Below are 18,209 nucleotides of genomic sequence, written 5' to 3' on the forward strand. Positions count from 1 at the left end.
CAGCTTAGGTAGGAAAAAAAAAAAAAAAAAAAGATTTTGGAACAGTGAAAGTTTTATTTTATTCGCGGCGATACTTACTCTACATATATATGTATATAATAGCATCTGTGGAGCCGTGACCTTTTCGCCCTTTAATGTAATACAAAGTGCGAATTCAATGTTCCCAGCACGCAATGGCTGCCGACCGTCGAGAAACTTCTCCAGGAGATCGACAAACGTTTCGGCGAGATGTTCGCGTTGCTGAACTGCGCCGGCGAAGTGAGACTCGACAAAGGGAACAGCGACGTGAGTACCCTCAAACTTAAAAAAAAAAAGGATTTTATGACCTGGTAACTAAGTCCTTTAGGTCAAATTTTAATTTTAATGAAAACTGCACTATCTCTTTTTTATATAAACGAATAAGTATGAAGTGAAATGAAATGAAGTTGATTAATATGAAACATGGCATGGCATGAAATGAGATGATATGGGATGAAATATAATCTCAATCGAATGGTGATCATTTACGGAGACTTTTTCAGTGGACTTTTTGGAGGATCTCGAGAAGATACGTTCAGCGGCTTTGTTTCATTTTCCCACATTTGTGCGCTTTCACAGATACTAAACAGTTAATAAATCACCTTTATTACACATTCAAACCTTAAGAAACACTAAATAGACAAAATAAAATAAATCACACAACTTCACTCCTCGCGTTCCCACCAAAAAGTCCCCTCACACTTTCAACCGATTGTTTATTGTTATTTATTGTTTATGTATTGTAGTTGTAGTAGTGTTAGAATTGAATGGCTGTGTGTTACCTTTTGGTAAATATTTGCTAATCAAAAATTATCCTCTCTCTACTTTATGTTTCATTGCTTGCAGTGAGTGTAAAATAAACGCGTGTGGCACTCGGGGATTGCCGCGGCAAAGCTATTGCATAGCATTTTTTATCAACTTATGCAATTATAATTAGACAATAATAATTTAATATTAAAACAATAATAAAATAAGACCACGCTATATTTATAAACATTAATAAAAGCAAAACCTTAACTGTCGTGAGAGAGAGAGGGGCAGACTTTGATGCGCATGCAGTGTGACGTCACGCCGCGCACTTATTCACAAACACTACACAAGCGCAACGTGTGAATGTGTTGAACGCGACCTACATGGTAGGCGGAGTGGGGGTGTTAGGTTTTATTTTCGTTACGGAATTTCTTGATTCGGTCGCCGCGCTCAAAGCTATGCAATAGCTTAAAAAAACGTATCAGTAAATAAAACTTTACGAGCAAACCAATCGCGCCATTGTCTCGATCTCGACTTGAATTTTAATTTATTTATTTTGCCTCTCATTTTTCGATATAAAAACATGTGGGTGTATAATGTGGGGGGGTTTCCAGGAGGACTACGATAAGTACGGCGTGGTCGTACTGGTGAGGTTCCGGGAATCTGAGGAGTTGCAGCCGCTCTGCCGCAAGAGGCACTCCGGGGGGGAGCGCGCGCTCTCCATCGCGCTGTACCTCATGGCCCTGCAGAGGCTCTTCACAGTGCCCTTCAGGTGGGAGAAATGCTCACTATTGACCTCCACGGTGAAGGAATAACATCGTGTAATAAAAATCAAACCCGCTAAATTATAATTTGCGTTATTAGTGTGATGGTAGGACGTCTTGTGAGTCCGCACGAGTAGGTACCACCGCCCACCTGGTGTTAATTGGTTACTGGAGCCCATAGACATCTGCAACGTAAATACGCCACCCAGCTTGCGATATAAGTGTCAGTATAGTTACAACCGGTGCCCCACCCTTCAAACCGAAACGCATTACTGCTTCACGGCAGAACTAGGCAGGGTGGTGGTACCTACCCGCGCGGACTCACAAGAGGTCCTACCACCAGTCAGTTTCATCAAAAAGTAATCAAATAAGTTCTTTAGTGGTTTTTTTTTCGATTTAGAATCTTGAATATAAATCTCGACATGGTTTTAGTCATTGTCTATGTTTATAACAGATGCGTGGACGAAATAAATCAAGGCATGGACGAGATCAATGAACGCAAGATGTTCCAACTCCTGGTCCAAGTGACGAGTGAATGTGAGAACTCCCAGTACTTCCTGTTGACGCCCAAAGTGAGTTCAGTGACAACTGGTTATTAGATAATGCTACGCAACATAATACGCAACTCATATCTGAAAGTGGGTGGCGGTATTTACGTTGTAGATGTCTATGGGCTCCGGTAACCACTTAACACCAGGTAGCCCGTGAGCTTGTCTACCCATCTAGTCAAAAAAAAACAGACCTCATGTCATACAACAACAAAACTGGGCTATAGAGTTCGTGCTGCTAATCGAGAATATTTAAATCGATTTCCAGCTGCTGTCCAATCTGGAGTACAACGACAAGATAATGGTCCACACCATCATGAACGGGAAACACGTCATGAGATATAAAGAATGGGACCACGCCACGTTCGTGCAGAGGGCACGGCAGCTAAGCAGATCCTGAACTGTGGTTCAGGGGTCCCAGGTTTACACTAAACAATTTCAAAAATATTGAATGCAGTTATTTAGTACCTTTAGTGTCATTTATTTTTGTTATTAGTACCTTTAGTGACAATTTTTTGTTATTAGTACCTAGTGACAATTTTTTGTTATTAGTACCTTTAGTGACAATTTTTCGTTATAATAGTTTTAGTGACGATTTTTTTTAACATTTATCATGAAAAGTATTTAGTCTAATCTTATATGCAATTAGGTTTGTTTAAAAAAAAACTTTTATTGTTCATTTAACGATTTTACAAATGTATCTAAATGAACAAACAAACTTTGTTTTCGTAAAATAGAAAGCCAGTCGTATCGGTAGATGATCACGCGCCATGAGGTCGAATGTCTCAAACGCATGTGGCGGGTAGCCGTCATACAACGCAAGATATTTGACAGATGCCTGAATCTCGCTTACGACATTTTCAAGATAAGCTTGCATATATACAAGTTCCGAACAACTACATTTGGACCGTCAATCTACCGAGCAAATATCACCCGCTCGGTGGAAGATCTTCCCTTTCGTCATATATTTCCAAAACGCACTTAAGTTTTCCACTATCCCAATATTCTCCCCGTGTTCCGTTACACATAAGAAACAAGATCTTTGATTATCAAATATATAAAATATTCCAACCGTTAAGTCAATCCTCACCTATCCCAATGCGGACACAAATACAAGACTACCGCCTATTCTATTTTTTAAAAAGAGCCCGTCATTTAGACAAAGCGTTTTACATAAATGTGATATATCAAAAAGATGTTAATTCTAAGGCCCGTTGGTTACCGTTGTATAATGTAAATAATGGATTAAAAAAAAAAACAAATAATGTTGATTTTATTTTGTACAAATAAATTATTTTTTATTAATAAAAGATAAAAATGAAAACGTGCTTTCCATAGACATTTATTAGCAATTGTTGAAGTCGAACTTCTTTAGACGCGATGAGTAAATTGAAAAATTTCAAAACTAACATGTGGTTAATGACAAAAATATTTACTCCCTCTTTTTCTAAAGAAGTTTAACTTCGATTGCTTATAAGCGTTTCCTTTGCTTACATGACCTCACAGTTCTGTTGCGTGAATACAGTCCGCCATTTTGAGATGAAGAAACCTCAATTGTGTTGTATAATCTGTGACACACCCCAAACCTTAACGTGGCAGAAACAGGGTAAATAATTACGGTAATTTATAAAATTTAATTAGTTTTGAGTTCGTAAATACGTTTTAGTGAGTATTAAGGATGCCACGCATGTTATTATTAACGTTAACAATTACTTTTATTAACATATTTTAGAATAGAATATCAGACTAGGCACGTTATCAACAAATTGACAGTGATACCTAAAACGCAAATGTATTATTTTAAAATTTTTTCCCTACTACCCTCTCGCTGTCAAATTTAATATTTTACATAAAAAAAATCGAGTCCATTTTTGTGTTTTACATTGCACTGGTTATTTCTCTATCTGCACTCCCTTGCCGTGCCACTGCTCGTCCAGCGTGACGTCACAGCCGAGGTCCCGTAGCGCGGACCTGATGTCGAACCCGAATTCGTTTCCGAAGAGCTCGTGGGACGAGTTCAGTAGGGCTTCGGCCCCCAGTTCGAGGAATTTCACGTTTTGCTCGCGACACCGCGCCACGATGTTCCGTATCGCCCAGCACGCGTTCTTCTGAAAACGAAAAACCAAAATTGAAATTTCTCTCGACTTAAATCAAGTCAAATCAAATCAAAAATTTTTTATTCAACACTAACCGACCCGGCAGACTTCGTAGTGCCTCAATCGATAAATAAAATACCTAAACTTTTGTATAAAATAAACTTAAAACTATCGTGGCCTAAAGGATAAGACATCCGGTGCATTCGTGTTGAAGCGGTGCACCGGTGTTCGAATCCCGAAGGCCGGTAGCAATTTTTCTAATGAAATACGTACTCAACAAATGTTCACGATTGACTTCCACGGTGAAGGAACAGCATCGTGTGATAAATATCAAACCCGCAAAATTATAATTTGCGTAATCACTGGTGGTAGGACCTCTTGTGAGTCCGCGCGGGTAGGTACCACCGCTTTGCCTATTTCTGCCGTGAAGCAGTAATGCGTTTCGGTTTGAAGGGTGGGGCAGCTGTTCTAAGTATACTTGAGACTTTAGAACTTATATCTCAAGGTGGGTGGCGTATTTACGTTGTAGATGTCCATGGGCTCCAGTAACCACTTAACACCAGGTGAGCTGTGAGCTCGTCCACCCATCTGCAATAAAAATAAAATAATTTTATTGCCCTTTTTTGTAAGCAGACAAGCATACGGCCCACCTGATCGTGAATGGTTACCGTAGCCCATAGACTTCAGCAATGTCAGGAGCAGAGCCAAGCCGCTGCCTATTGTATATATATACCTAGTCAGGTCATAAATTCTGTCACATGTTTAATGTAAAATAATTGAAACAAGTTTATTCATTATGTGACCATTCATATACCAAAATGAACTTAACAAAACATAGATTCTTATGACACTAAAGTTTATTCAAAATGACCTCCGTGATTTTGAATACAGGCCTTCAATCTGCGCGGCCAGTCGTCTATCGCAGCACGAACGAGGTCCATGTCAATATCGGCGCCTGCCTTAATCAAGGATGTCTTGAGTGACTCCAAATTGGGATGAGGCTTTGAGCACGCCTTTTCCTCCAAGTGTTGCCATATCTTGTAATCTAACGGATTCAAATCTGGACTGGAGGAGGGCCAGTCTTCGTGCCGGATGAAGTCGATTTCACGCGCCGCCAGCCAGTCTTGTGTGCTCTTCGCTCTATGAGCTGGCGCCGAATCTTGTTGGAATACCCAGTGCCTGTTATTGAACAAGGTATGAGAAACAGGTTCCACAAGGATCGGCAGGACTGTATTTTGATACACAACTGCATTCGTTTTTACACCTTTCTCACAAAAATGTACCTCTGTTAAGCCCCAATAAGAAACTCCCAACCATACCATGAGCGAGGATGGAAAATGACCTCGTTGGACACGCGGAATACGGTTGCTCGCTTCTTCACTACTGTGTGCGTACACCTTATCATTTTGTTTGTTGTAGCTCTCTTCTACGGTAAAAAATTTTTCATCCGAAAAAAGAATTTCCCGATACTTTTTCCCGCGTACCGCTTTAGCAAAGCGCGGCATCTCTTCAGTCTCAAGGTCCATTAGACGAGCATTCAAATGATGTCATGTTTTTCTTCGATATGCCCGAAGCCCTAAGTCTTCATTTAACACCCTTTTCACCGTAGTTCTGCTTAACCCCATCTAAAGGGTCAACAGTTTCTGCTTACGTTTGGGATTTCTTTGAATTCGCGCCTTCACAGCTTTTATCACTGCTGGAGTCCTAACAGACCGAGGGCGACCACTTCTTGACCTGTCATCTACACTAGAGTCTTCATTGTATCGTTTGATGGTACGATAAACGAATCTTTTGGTTATATTCAAATTTTTCAGTATGTTAAAAATTTGAATTGGCGCGTAACCGCGACGATGCAACGCAATAACTGCAACACGGTCTTCTTTAAGCGTCCACTCCATATTTAAAAATGAGTAAAATTCTAAAAGTAAACATTTTTATTTTCATGAACAATTCGAAATTCGAAATCAATAAACTTTTTTGTGGCCAGCATTCTAAAAGAAAAGTTTTTACTGTGTGACAATACTTATGACCTGACTAGGTATATATATGCAATCTCATCTCGGTAACGTGGTTGGAGATTATGTTGCTACTAGAGTTCTACCAGTGACTATCAGCGGCTACCAGCAACTACCAGCAACTACCAGCAGCTACCAGTGACTACCAGCGACTACCAGCAGCTACCAGCGGTTACCAGTGGCTACCAGCGACTACCAGCGACTATCAGTGGCTACGGGCGGCTACCTGCACGGCGGCGTTGCGCGGGTGCAGCTTCATGCAGTGCACGATGGCCTCGGGCGCTCCGCTGGCCAGGAAGTGCTCGCTGTGCGCCGGCTCGCGCAGCGTCAGCGCCGCCACGGACCTCAGTATCAAGGCACAAGCGGTCGCGTTGTTCTGTGACACACATAAAACATCTTTACTGGTGATAGGACCTCTTGTGAGTCCGCACGGGTAGGTACCACCACCCTGCCTATTTCTGCCGTAAAGCAGTAATGCGTTTCGGTTTGAAGGGTGGGGCAGCCGTTGTACTATACTGAGACCTTAGAGCTTATATTTCAAGGTGGGTAGCGCATTTACGCCGTAGATGTCTTTGGGTTCCAGTAACCACTTAACATCAGGTGGGCTGTGAGCTCGTCAACCAATCTAAGCAGTAAAAAAATATCTTCCGAATTTTTTTCTTAAGACACGAGCCTCATCAGTGTACAACGACGGTGGTATGACTTTATGACTACGCCGCCATTACGGTACGAGGTGCGAGAGGGACAGAGCGATATTTCTCCGCTCTTCGCCTAGTCTCACACGATGTCATAAGAAATGCAAAGGGGATTGCCCACTCTCCATAGTGTGCTAGGCCCAAGATGGACATCAAATATTACTATAAAAATGTACTGATTCAAATTCTTAAATGTATTGGATATCTAAAAAATATATTGAAATTGACGCCACTATTATAAAAAATATAATAAAAATAAAAACTCGTTTTGAGGTTAATTTTCTATATAAATAAGTGTCGGAGTGTGAGATACTTCAAGAACTTTTCTTTTCTTAATGTTTAAGATGTTCCTAATGTATTTTTATCCAATAGGGTATAAAAACACACTTAATTCTTTAAATATCTATATTTTCTTCATCTTCATACACAATTAGTATCATCTAAAAATAGCAAAGGAGAGCATATACACGGTTTTAAATCTCGGTCAGGGTAAAACCACAATTCACACAATGTTTTTTAGTCGTAGTATGAAACGTTATTGATAAAAGTAAAATAAATCGAAGAAAAATCAAAACACATCCATTTTGTACGCAAGCCCAACACCACAAGCAGCAAGCGAAGTATCAGTCAGTCAGATTAAATTCAGTGTTGTCAGTATAAAGAAAAATAATTACATGAAATTCATATATCGATTATTTTTTTAAATAACCGATAATTGATTTATATCTTAATCTTTTTTTTACGAGTACACATTATTTTTTATGTTTTTGTTTTAGTTGTACATATTTAAATAACAATACTAGTAAAGTTTTTGTTATTGCTTAGATGGGTGGGCTAGCTCACAGCCACCCTGGTGTTGCTAAGTGGTTACTCGAGCCCACATACATCTACAACGTAAATGCGCCACCCACCTTGAGATATAAGTTCTAAGGTCTCAAGTATAGTTACAAGTTAAAGTCCAATGGGTATGTCTTCGATGTTATTTTATGTGCATAAAATCCATTAAAATCGTTTGATGAATGATAATACTTAAAATGATTTATTTATATGTTTTATTTATATACTCAAAATATTTACTTCATACGTAAAAGGATTTGAAGCTGGCAATATTTTTCCCGCAAAAATAAAAATCCTTGTTTTTTCAATAGAGTTACTTTTTTTAAACTACTTAATGTAAACTATAGTGGCGCTTATTTGCAAGAAAGTAAATGCATATTTATTTATGACAAAATTAATGCACTAAGTATTTTTTCTATAATCTATTGTCCGCTTTGGGCCTAAAATGGGCCATCCCCTTTAGACTTTTCCGATATACACTGCGAGATATCGAAACACGGACTTAATTATAAGACTAACTATTTAATCTGAAGATTTAAATCAACTCAATAGAAAAATTCTAATATTTTTTTTTTGTTTTACCACCAGTTTATAAATAATTGATTACGAACAGCGAGTTTGACGAACGATTCGAAGCTTGAATTTTTTACTTCTACGCCCGCTTTTAACATTTAGCAAAATCGGGCTTCAAAAAAAATAATTGGTGCACGTGAATGAAGTGAAACTTCTGTTTAGCTGTGTAAGTATTGTAGTTTTCTTTATTTTTCATCCTTAAATCAGATTGCTCTTGTAATAATGAATGCTGTGTATAAGAGATGCGACATCTTCAACATTTATATGATATAAATATTTAAATTTATATATAGAAAATAGAATATATATATTTTTTTAAATAATTCATTAAAACATTGGCCGCTATTCGTTGCTAACGCTCACGCTGTCCTGTAACAGGTACACTACGCGCGTGCGTTCGAGTGTAGCGCATTCACTCTCGCTATGTCTCTTTCTGTTCCACGGTAGCGTTAAACGTTTAACACAACTTTGTTGGAAGTCACGTTAGAAGTTTCACTTCATAAAAAAAAAACCTAACCAATCCTGGAAGTTAATAAGATTACTGACCGCGTGTCTAGACAGCAACGTGACTAACACCGGAGCTATACCACTTCGGACCAAATCTCTTTTGACGTCGTCGTGACCGGCTAAGGCGGTTATTCTAAAAAAAAGAAACATACATAAGTCATTAAAAATGTTTCAAAAACATACACACACACAAACACAAAAGACGATATTCATTGAATAAAAAACTGACTGGTAGGACCTCTTATGAGTCCGCACGGGTAGGTACCACCACCCTGCTTATTTCTGCCGTGAAGCAGTAATGCGTTTCGGTTTGAAGGGCGGGGCAGCCGTTGTAACTATATTGAGACCTTAAAACTCATGTCTCAAGAGAAACTCAGTGGGCTGACTTCTTCAAAGTTTGTCAAAGGCTATCATTGATATTGTATGCGCTTGTGTGTGTATTTTTGTAGGGGCGGTTGGTGAGGAATGGGGTCGCAATAACTAATTTCACATTACCATTATTAGCAAGTATCCTCTTAATTAAAACTGGGAATGTATTACCAAAAGTGATAGAGCCGAAAAACTTCATTATTCTTCTTAGCTTATTAACATTTTAAAATTTTCGACTGTAACATTCAATACTTTATTTAAAGCTTACAGATTTCAGATCCATAAAGTACATTCTTGAAAGTGTTTCAATTGGAATCCAAATTGATAGAATGTATTTTATTTTTTCATCGATTTAGTACCTACTAAAAAATTTTTAGGGCCATAGAAATGGTTGTTTTTGTTGCAAGGCAATACAAAAAAAAAACCATTTGCAACTACGTCAAGATAAGTATGCACCTTTGAATGTGCTGGTTCTCAATTGATTCCCATCTATATTATTTTCGAATTGCGTAATACAAATATTAATCGGAAATTTATTTGTAAAACAACTTTACTTCTATGTCTCAGCTCTAATTGCGTTTAGTACACGGCAATTGATATCGATTTAACACGACATTGATTGGTTCTAACCATCGTTTGACATTGATTAAACATCCCATAGCGACAAAAACACTGTTAAATCGATAAACACAAAAAGGCCTTAGCGCTGGCCACACCAATCAGACGTCTACTAAATTGAATTTAAAAAAAACCAAAGCAAAATGAATTCAGCCGAAAATGGAGATTTACTTTCGTATGGCGATAAGAACTATGGTCTCGGTGCGATGCAGAATTGGCATGAACACAACGAGCGAATCCTGAAAGGCGACATCATCAGAACAACTGACGATGAAACATCCATAACTAAAAATTGCATCATCAAAATCAACAATACATCTTGTAACGACTTCGCGGACACAACCGGCCAGTTGAAACAGAGAGCCAGACACATCAACTACTGGCAGGCCGAGCTAGAGAGAGCTATAAGGGACATTGACGCCGAATCAGACGTATTGGAAGAGCAGAGGCAACAGCTCAAAAACGCTGTGGACGTATTAAAGATTCCGGAATACGTGACGGAAGAATGTTTGGACGTTAGACGTAACAGAATGCAATCGGACCTCATCTACGATCCGCCTCAAGAGGAACTATTCACCGAATCTGCTCTCATTGAAAACGTTAAACGTTTGCACGGCGACATGATTAGAGACATAGAAAATCAGATGAAAGTTAATTTAGCAGCCAAACATTCTCTGGAGAGGGACTGGAGTAATAAGCACTTGGCGTTTAAATACGAAACCGCTAATTCAGAGTTAGAAACGAAATCGGTAAACGTGAAATATTCGCCAGGAGCCACCAGACTCTGCGAAGGACAATCCGACGTCCCATCTTGGGAGGGTCACACTGTTAACGCACTAGATCAGTTTAAAGCCGATCTAGATTCGTCACAGCAGCTCAGAAAGAGAGTTGAAGCTACCATATTGAACACAGCACGAGATTTAAGGAGCCAAGATCTGAAAGTGAACAGGGCGATCGCCGAGCGCATCGCCAGAACCCAACAAGTGAAAACCGAATTGGAAAACCAACTGAGATTGACGATACAAAAGATCGGCGAAACGGAAAATATTCTAGAGACGCTGCACGAGGAAACTATGAAGGTTGCCCAGAGGATCCAAGTCGCGCAGACGAGGTTGAACACAAAGAACAACAGACCAACAGTTGAGAATTGCAGAGAAGGTTCCCTTTTCAGTTTGATCGAAGAAGTCCGAGATCTGAACGACAGTATGAGTCTACTACGTAAACGATCTCTGGTAACGGAGAAATTGAGAGCGGAACTGATCCAGGAGAGGTCTCTATTGGAAAACGAAATAACAGTGAAGAATAAAACTATCCATATAGATGATGAACGATGCTTGTTTCTGAGGTCGCATTTTCAATCAGCTGAGAAATTGAGCGGTTTCTAAGCTTGTAGTACTTGGTTGTGGAGATTAAGGAAGATTCCTTGTCGAACCCGTCGCTTGTGACGAAGGGCTCGGTGAGTAAGTTAACCCATAGACACAGACCACTGAGTTTCTCGCCGGATCTTCTCAGTGGGTCGCGTTTCCGATCCGGTGGTAGATTCTGCGAAGCATGGCTCCTGCTAGGGTTCGTGTCAGCAACGTCGTCAGGTTTGAGCCCCGTGAGCTCATCTACTAGTTAAGGTTTACGCTGAAGTAGACTCTCAAGGGTATCAGCTTAGGTAGGAAAAAAAACTGGCCAAAGCTGCAATGTGTAAGCTTACACGTATATATTTTTTATTGCCCTTGTAGGCAGACGAGCTTATGGCCCACCTAATGGCAAGTGGTTACCGTCGCTCATGGACGTCAGCAATACCAGGAGCGAAAAATTTTTTTTTTTATTGCTTAGACGTGTGGACGTGCTCACAGCCCACCTGGTGTTAAGTGGTTACTGGAGCCCATAGACATCTACTACGTAAATGCGCCACGCTCCTTGAGATATAAGTTCTAAGGTCTCAGTATAGTTACAACGGCTGCCCAACCCTTGAAACCGAAACGCATTACTGCTTCACGGCAGAAATAGGCAGGGCGGTGGTACCTACCCGTGCGGACTCACAAGAAGTCCTACCACCAGTACCAGTTTTTATTGCGTATATGGGTGGACGAGCTCACAGCCCACCTGGTGTTGTGAGTTATATGCGACGGACTCACAGCTTGCAGGCCTGCTGGACGACGGCGGCGCTCTCGTAGTTGTCGGCCAGCACTGAGAACAGCACGCCGGGCCCGCAGTCCGCCACCAGCTTGCACAGCTCGTGCCGCACCAGCAGGCTCGCCATCGTCAGCATCAGCTCCGGCGCCAGCGGAGGCTTCGTCTTCTCTGAACAATAATACCTCGTTAACATATCGAAAGGTGAAAGGCTGTTTATTTGTGGAATTAATTCACTGGCGATAGGACATGTTGCTCGTCCGCCCATCTATGCGATAAAAAAATAAATGAAGAAGGTGCGTTTTATTTCGTTTTAGCATCAACAGTTCGATGTTTCTAATTGAACTTCAATTAAGTTTATTCCATTAAAATATAAGTTTTTTTGTTGTAATTTTTAAGCTATTGCATAGGTTTTATCGCGGGCTTTGAGCGCGGCGACCGAAGCAAGAAATTCCGTAACGGAAATAAAACCTAACACCTCCCACTCCGCCTACCGTGTAGTTCGCGTTCAACACATTCACACGTTGCGCTTGTGTAGTGTTTGTGAATAAGCGCGCGGCGTGACGTTGCACTGCATGCGCATCATGAAAAGTCTGCTCATCTCTCTATGGTGCGGTCTAGCTTATGAGTGTGAAGGGGACAGTTAATGTTAAAATCCAAATAGCCCATAACCCCTCGACATAATTATTCATAAATCAACAAAGATATAAATGACACAAGTTCAGACAAAGTGATACCTTTTAACAAATTAGTGAGAGGCTCCAGCATCTGTGCCCCCAGTTCCTTGGCGTGATCGTGTGCTTTACCGAATTCAACTCTAACGTCATCGTCTAAAGTCAGCTTTCGGATTAATTGAAGAGTTTCGCTCAGGAGCTGAAAGAAGTTTTTATTTTGGACGAGCCCACCTGGTGTTAAGTGGTTACTGAAGCCCATAGACATCTATAAGTTAAATGCGCCACCCACCTTGAGATATAAGTTCTAAGGTCTCAGTATAGTTACAACGGCTGCTCCTCCCTTCAAACCGAAACGCATTACTGCTTCGCGGCAGAAGTAGGCAGGGTGGTGGTACCTACCCGCGCGGACTCACAAGAGGTCCTACCACCAGTCATTGACGTGGTTATGAAGTAATCACAGTGTTTTCCTACCCAATTTTGGTATTACGGCTCTTTTTAAACATGTTTTAGTACGACCATTATACCCATTCTTGTTGCGAAATAGTTACAAACTGAGAACTGCAGGTTAGCCTAATTAAAACACTCCAGACACATCCACATAAGACTTGATTAGAAAAATGGCGTATCAAAATAAACTCACACATTCATATTCCAAAAAGTAAGTCCTACAATTCAACAGCAATGATAATTTATTATAATCTATCGATCTAACAATGATAAAGCTAACATAGCTAGCATATTAAACGGCACATACTAGAATTGAATTGTTTTTATGTATGGTGTCGTTTCATGGAACGGTACCCATAATCATTTCGGGAGCTGAACGACGATAGGAAGATCTTCCACCGAGCGGGTGATATTTGCTCGGTAGACCGACGGTCCGAATGTTGTTGTTCGGAACTTGTATGATATATACAAGCTTATCTTGAAAATGTCGTAAGTGAGATTCAGGCATCTGTCAAATATCTTGTGCTCTGTGATGGCTACCGCCACAATCACATATATAAGATCGGATAAAAAGTGAATAGCAAATTTATTAACTAACTAGCTGACCCGGCAGACTTCGTAGTGCCTCAATCGATAAATAAAAGACCTAAACTTTTGTATAAAATAAGCTTAATACAAACAAGGAATCCGTCCGACGGGAGGGACATCAAAGCAAAAACAAAATTGTTATTTTTATTTAATTCTGAGCATTTTCATATTTATTTACCTTTAAAACCTTCTCTGGACTCCCACAAATAATTCAAGACCAAAATTAGCCAAATCGGTTCAGCCGATCTCGAGTTTTAGCGAGACTAACGAACAGTAATTCATTTTTATATATAGAGATATAAGATATATAGAGATATAAGATATATAGAGATAGAAGATAAAAAAATACAAATACTTAATGACAGCTGGACTGGAGTCTCTACTCATTCCCGATCCTGCGGAAAGAATGGAAAGCAGTCGACGTCGCCCCAAGCACGTCATCTCGGATCCTCCCGATCCACTAACGGTGCTTTTAGGTACCTCAAGCACCGGTCACCGTTCTCGTCGAACCCGTCGCTTGCGACGAAGGGCTCGACGAGCAAATTAACCCTCAGACACAGCCCACTGAGTTTCTCGCCGGATCTCAGTGGGTCGCGTTTCCGATCCGGTGGTAGATTCTGCGAAGCACGGCTCTTGCTAGGGTTCGTGTTAGCAACGTCGTCAGGTTTGAGCCCCGTGAGCTCACCTACTAGTTAAGGTTACGCTGAAATAGCCTCACAAGGCTATCAGCTTAGGTAAGAAAAAAAAGGCTCTCCTGAAGTGAAACAAGTTTTTACATGAAAATCTCTTACCTTTTCATTGCCGGCGACCTTTATAAGTAATTTTAGGTTTTCTGTGATGTTTTTAGCGAACAACCGCTGTCTGTTCATTTCGTGTTTGATACAACAAGTGGACGCCCATTTCAATGTTCCTACAAGAATGTCATCATTCTCTACATTATCTAAAATTCTGGAACACAATATTATAGAATAAAAATAAAACTATCAAAATAAAAATCAAACCCGCAAAATTATAATTTGCGTAATTACTGGTGGTAGGACCTCTTGTGAGTCCCACGGGTAGGTATCACCATCCCGCCTATTTCGGCCGTGAAGCAGTAATGCGTTTCGGTTTGAAGGGTGGGGCAGCCGTTGTAACTATACTGAGAACTCATTACTCAAGGTGGGTGGTGGCATTTACGTTGCAGGTGTCTATGGGCTCCAGTAACCACTTAACACTAAGTGGGCTGTGAGCTCGTCCAACCATTTAAGCAATAAATAAAAAAAGAAATAAAAGGAATAAGAAAAACCTTATTTACTTATGATAAAGTATTTTCCATTAAGATAATCTAAATGTTTTCTAAATTTAATATAGAATATTGACTAGTAGGATTAGTTTTTTAGTGTACAAGCATTTGTGGTATATATCCAAAGAATGAGATGCCTCGTGTGCTCACTTATATTGGGCAATGCAGCTATGATCGGGTCAAAACATCGCAGATAGATGCAAATTTATAAGGAAATATGTACCCAATGTACATTAATTAACAAACTCCCACTCTGGAGAACTAGCATCACTGCTTACTGATGCTACAATAGTCTAATTCTGCACATTGACATACCATTTTTCTTAGTTAGCAAAATAATAAACTTTTCAGTATGTAAGTATAATAGAACAGGCATTATATAAAAATGCCTGTCTTGAGGCATGCGGCCCTATGCATATAATTATGTTAAATATTATGATAATAATGTCGAATAAATATGTGGTGTCTAAATCTAATATTTCGTTTTTATTAATGATTATATAATTAAATGATTACTTACGTTTTTATCAAGTCAATGCCTTTTGCGTCAAGCAAATCTGGTTGCGTGTCCATTAATGCTATCAATGTGTTTAGTACATTAATTATAAATTTAGCATCTTTATCACTTAGTTCTTGAGCGAAAACCTCTTGCTTGCTCTGTAGTAAATCTATTAAAACTTTATAAGCACCATCTTTACCGGCTCTTACTCTTCTGGCTATGTCTTTACTGCATTCTGTCTGAAGTAAAAAAATATTATGTTTATAACATTCTTGGCTCTGATAAATATTTAGTTTACTACATTTACATGGATAAATCAAATACAGTAGAATTCATATACAACGACTTCGCTTATAACGACTAACCGCTTTTAACGACGATAATGATTACTCAAGTTAGGTTTCATAGTTATGTACTGAGAAAATATAACCGTTTAGTGCGACTCCGTTTTAAGCGACCAACTGCTTATAGCGACCATTAACTATGAATATTATGATGATACGTTCGGTTAAAACAACGCACAATGTTTTGTTTACACAACCTACCAATACCTTGGCACCCTAACTTCACCCTGCCCCCTTTATTGGCAAGTGAATCACAGTTAGTGTTTGTCACTTGTTATGACAAGTTCTTAAAGCTCGACAAAATGAGTTCTATGAAGCGAAAGTATTTTACAATTGAAGAAAAAAGTGCAATATTACACTGGTTAGAAGCCGGTTAATCAAAGCAACCCTCGCAAAGGAGTTTGGCGTATCTCATTCTACAATATCAACAATAAGATCGAGCCGCTGTTTAATGCCAATGTTTTAAAATGCAAACGAGTAAGGACTTCTACTCATGAGTCGGTGGATAAGGCATTGTCACAGTGGTTCAAGCTTCAGCGCAGCCGGGAAATACCCGTGAATGTACCTCTGCTACAAGAAAGCAATTTTACGCTATAGAGTTAAGACATGCAAAATTTTATATGCTCCATGAGTTGGATAAACATATGTACTTGAAATAATCCTGCCGTTTTGTACGTCATCCGGTTAGTACGACATAGTTTCGCCGGTCCCTTAAAGGTCGTTATATCCGGATTCTACTGTAGTAACATTGAGATAAACATTAAAATCCATTTTGTTGCTTATTGCTCAACCATGTGTTGAGCTAGTCCAGGACACAAGTAAATGGAGACAAATCATATATTGTCATGACTCTCTCTAGTGGAGGAATGACTAAGGAAAAAAAAACTATATATATACATATGAAAGGTGATTTGTGAGTAGTTTCAAGTTGATAAGTTTCACAGTCATCACAGCAGAGCTTGATAAGACTCCACTAGTTATTAACTAACTAAATAAGCCAGTGTGGATAGATAGAGGCAATACCTTCAAAACATCCAAATATTTAAACAATTCTTCACAATCGTAATCTCTGCTGTTAAGTTCCTTTAGCTTTGAAACTGTTGTTGTGACCAAATGATTTTCTTCAGAGCTTAAAAACAGGTCTTTGATAATATTGGAGAGGTCTACACCCTGAAATAGACCAACAATATATATTTATCAATACATGTATGTTTATAGCAGTATACTGAAGTATTGAATATCAAAACTGACTGACATTTTAGAGAAAAACATAAAGATATACTGTTGCAATTAATTCACATTTTATGAAGATGCAATTCTAACAAAACAAAGCTAGGTTGCAAGGACCAATTAGCTCTTGGGTCAACAGTAAAATATTTATATATTTAATATTTCTGTGCACAACCCAGTTTTATTTCGTGTTTTTTCTCTATCATAAGCTGTTGCTGTTCAAAAATGAATGGTTCCAGAAAGAGGTTTACCTATTTAAAGGTGATAGTAAAAAGTGGTGATTTTTCAGTTATTTTATATATTGCCAGGCTTATTAGTACATTTAACTTTACAAAATTGCTTCCTTAATTGCTAACTTACATAATTTTCTCTATGCACAGTTAATTACTTTAACGAAAGCTACTTTTAACATTCCTATAAATTTACGTTTTATTGCATATTACGTTTATTTAATCTACAATTGAAATATCTATTTTAAATTTTGTACATAATTTAATACAATTTAGTAATAAAGAGGAAATTAGATTATTTTCGTAAAAGTGAATTTTCTTCATGAATATTAAGAAAGAATTATTGGAATTAGAATTATGTAAGCTTGTCAATGAAAACGTACTTTTGTAATACTACATTTAAACTGTCCATTTAACTATTTAAATACATATTTAATAGTTTTGTGTAGTCTATAGCGTGTAGAAATAGTGGTTTTGAAATTTCGGGTTAATGGAAGTAATCTTTAGTTTTAGACTTTAATGTATAACAACTTAATAAAATCTTATGTGATACATAGGTTGGATATATACTTAACTGCCCCTTAATACATACTTGTGCTTCAAATTGTGCAATTGCTTCATTTATAGCTTCTTGAGGACTCATTTCGAATTCTTCCATATTTTCCTTCACAACTTCATCGTAAGTTTCCTGAGTTATAACACGTACCATGCTTGTGATGTTATCTGAAGTTTTATATTAAAAAAATTGCAGTATGGTAATTTAATTTTGTTCAAATTTAAATTTAGTTTCACATACGGTATTTTTTGTTGTCAATTAACTTTTGAATGACTTCATTGTTGTAGTTTTTTTTTGTTCTTGTTCGATTCGTCCATTGGTTAAGCAAAGGGAACAACACCCATACAATTAATTTACAATTAAAAACAAGCCGAAAGCTATGTCTATTGTATAAAAGTGATTGGTTTCGCAAAGTTGTGTAGATGATGTAGATCACATAGCT

At 38.7% G+C, this 18,209-nt stretch overlaps 2 protein-coding genes across 2 annotated transcripts in view; one reads left to right on the forward strand and one right to left on the reverse strand.

The window, feature by feature from the left end:
- LOC101740444 (structural maintenance of chromosomes protein 5) overlaps positions 1-3,404 on the forward strand; it is a 17,369-nt gene extending 13,965 nt beyond the window's left edge. Inside the window, exons 17-20 of the mRNA XM_038021121.2 lie at positions 168-285; positions 1,383-1,540; positions 1,987-2,104; positions 2,349-3,404. Coding sequence (XP_037877049.1) covers positions 168-285; positions 1,383-1,540; positions 1,987-2,104; positions 2,349-2,480 — 526 coding nt within the window. The 3' untranslated portion in view covers positions 2,481-3,404. The remainder of the gene's footprint in view (positions 1-167; positions 286-1,382; positions 1,541-1,986; positions 2,105-2,348) is intronic.
- On the reverse strand, positions 3,348-18,068 carry LOC101737428 (armadillo repeat-containing protein 6 homolog). The gene is made up of 10 exons (XM_062676825.1): positions 18,008-18,068; positions 17,804-17,934; positions 16,775-16,921; positions 15,429-15,646; positions 14,415-14,571; positions 12,652-12,787; positions 11,920-12,085; positions 8,843-8,936; positions 6,418-6,567; positions 3,348-4,188 (listed from the first exon to the last, which is right to left on the reverse strand). Exons 2-10 carry the CDS (start codon positions 17,918-17,920, stop codon positions 3,973-3,975), a joined length of 1,401 nt encoding a protein of 466 aa, XP_062532809.1. The 5' UTR covers positions 17,921-17,934; positions 18,008-18,068; the 3' UTR covers positions 3,348-3,972.
- Between the last annotated feature and the right edge of the window lie 141 nt (positions 18,069-18,209).

The sequence above is a fragment of the Bombyx mori genome, chromosome 28 (genome assembly GCF_030269925.1).
Source record: "Bombyx mori chromosome 28, ASM3026992v2".
Lineage (NCBI taxonomy): Eukaryota > Metazoa > Arthropoda > Insecta > Lepidoptera > Bombycidae > Bombyx > Bombyx mori.

Bases quoted from the DNA above. Each gene is read 5' to 3' on its own strand.
- LOC101737428 (XM_062676825.1), bottom strand. From the start codon at position 17,920: ATGGTACGTGTTATAACTCAGGAAACTTACGATGAAGTTGTGAAGGAA. The intron at 8,937-11,919 runs GTGAGTCCGTCG...TCTTTTTTTTAG, and splicing joins GTCCAGCAGGCCTGCAAGCT to AATAACCGCCTTAGCCGGTC. The intron at 6,568-8,842 runs GTCAGTAATCTT...TGTGTGTCACAG, and splicing joins CGTTGCTGTCTAGACACGCG to AACAACGCGACCGCTTGTGC.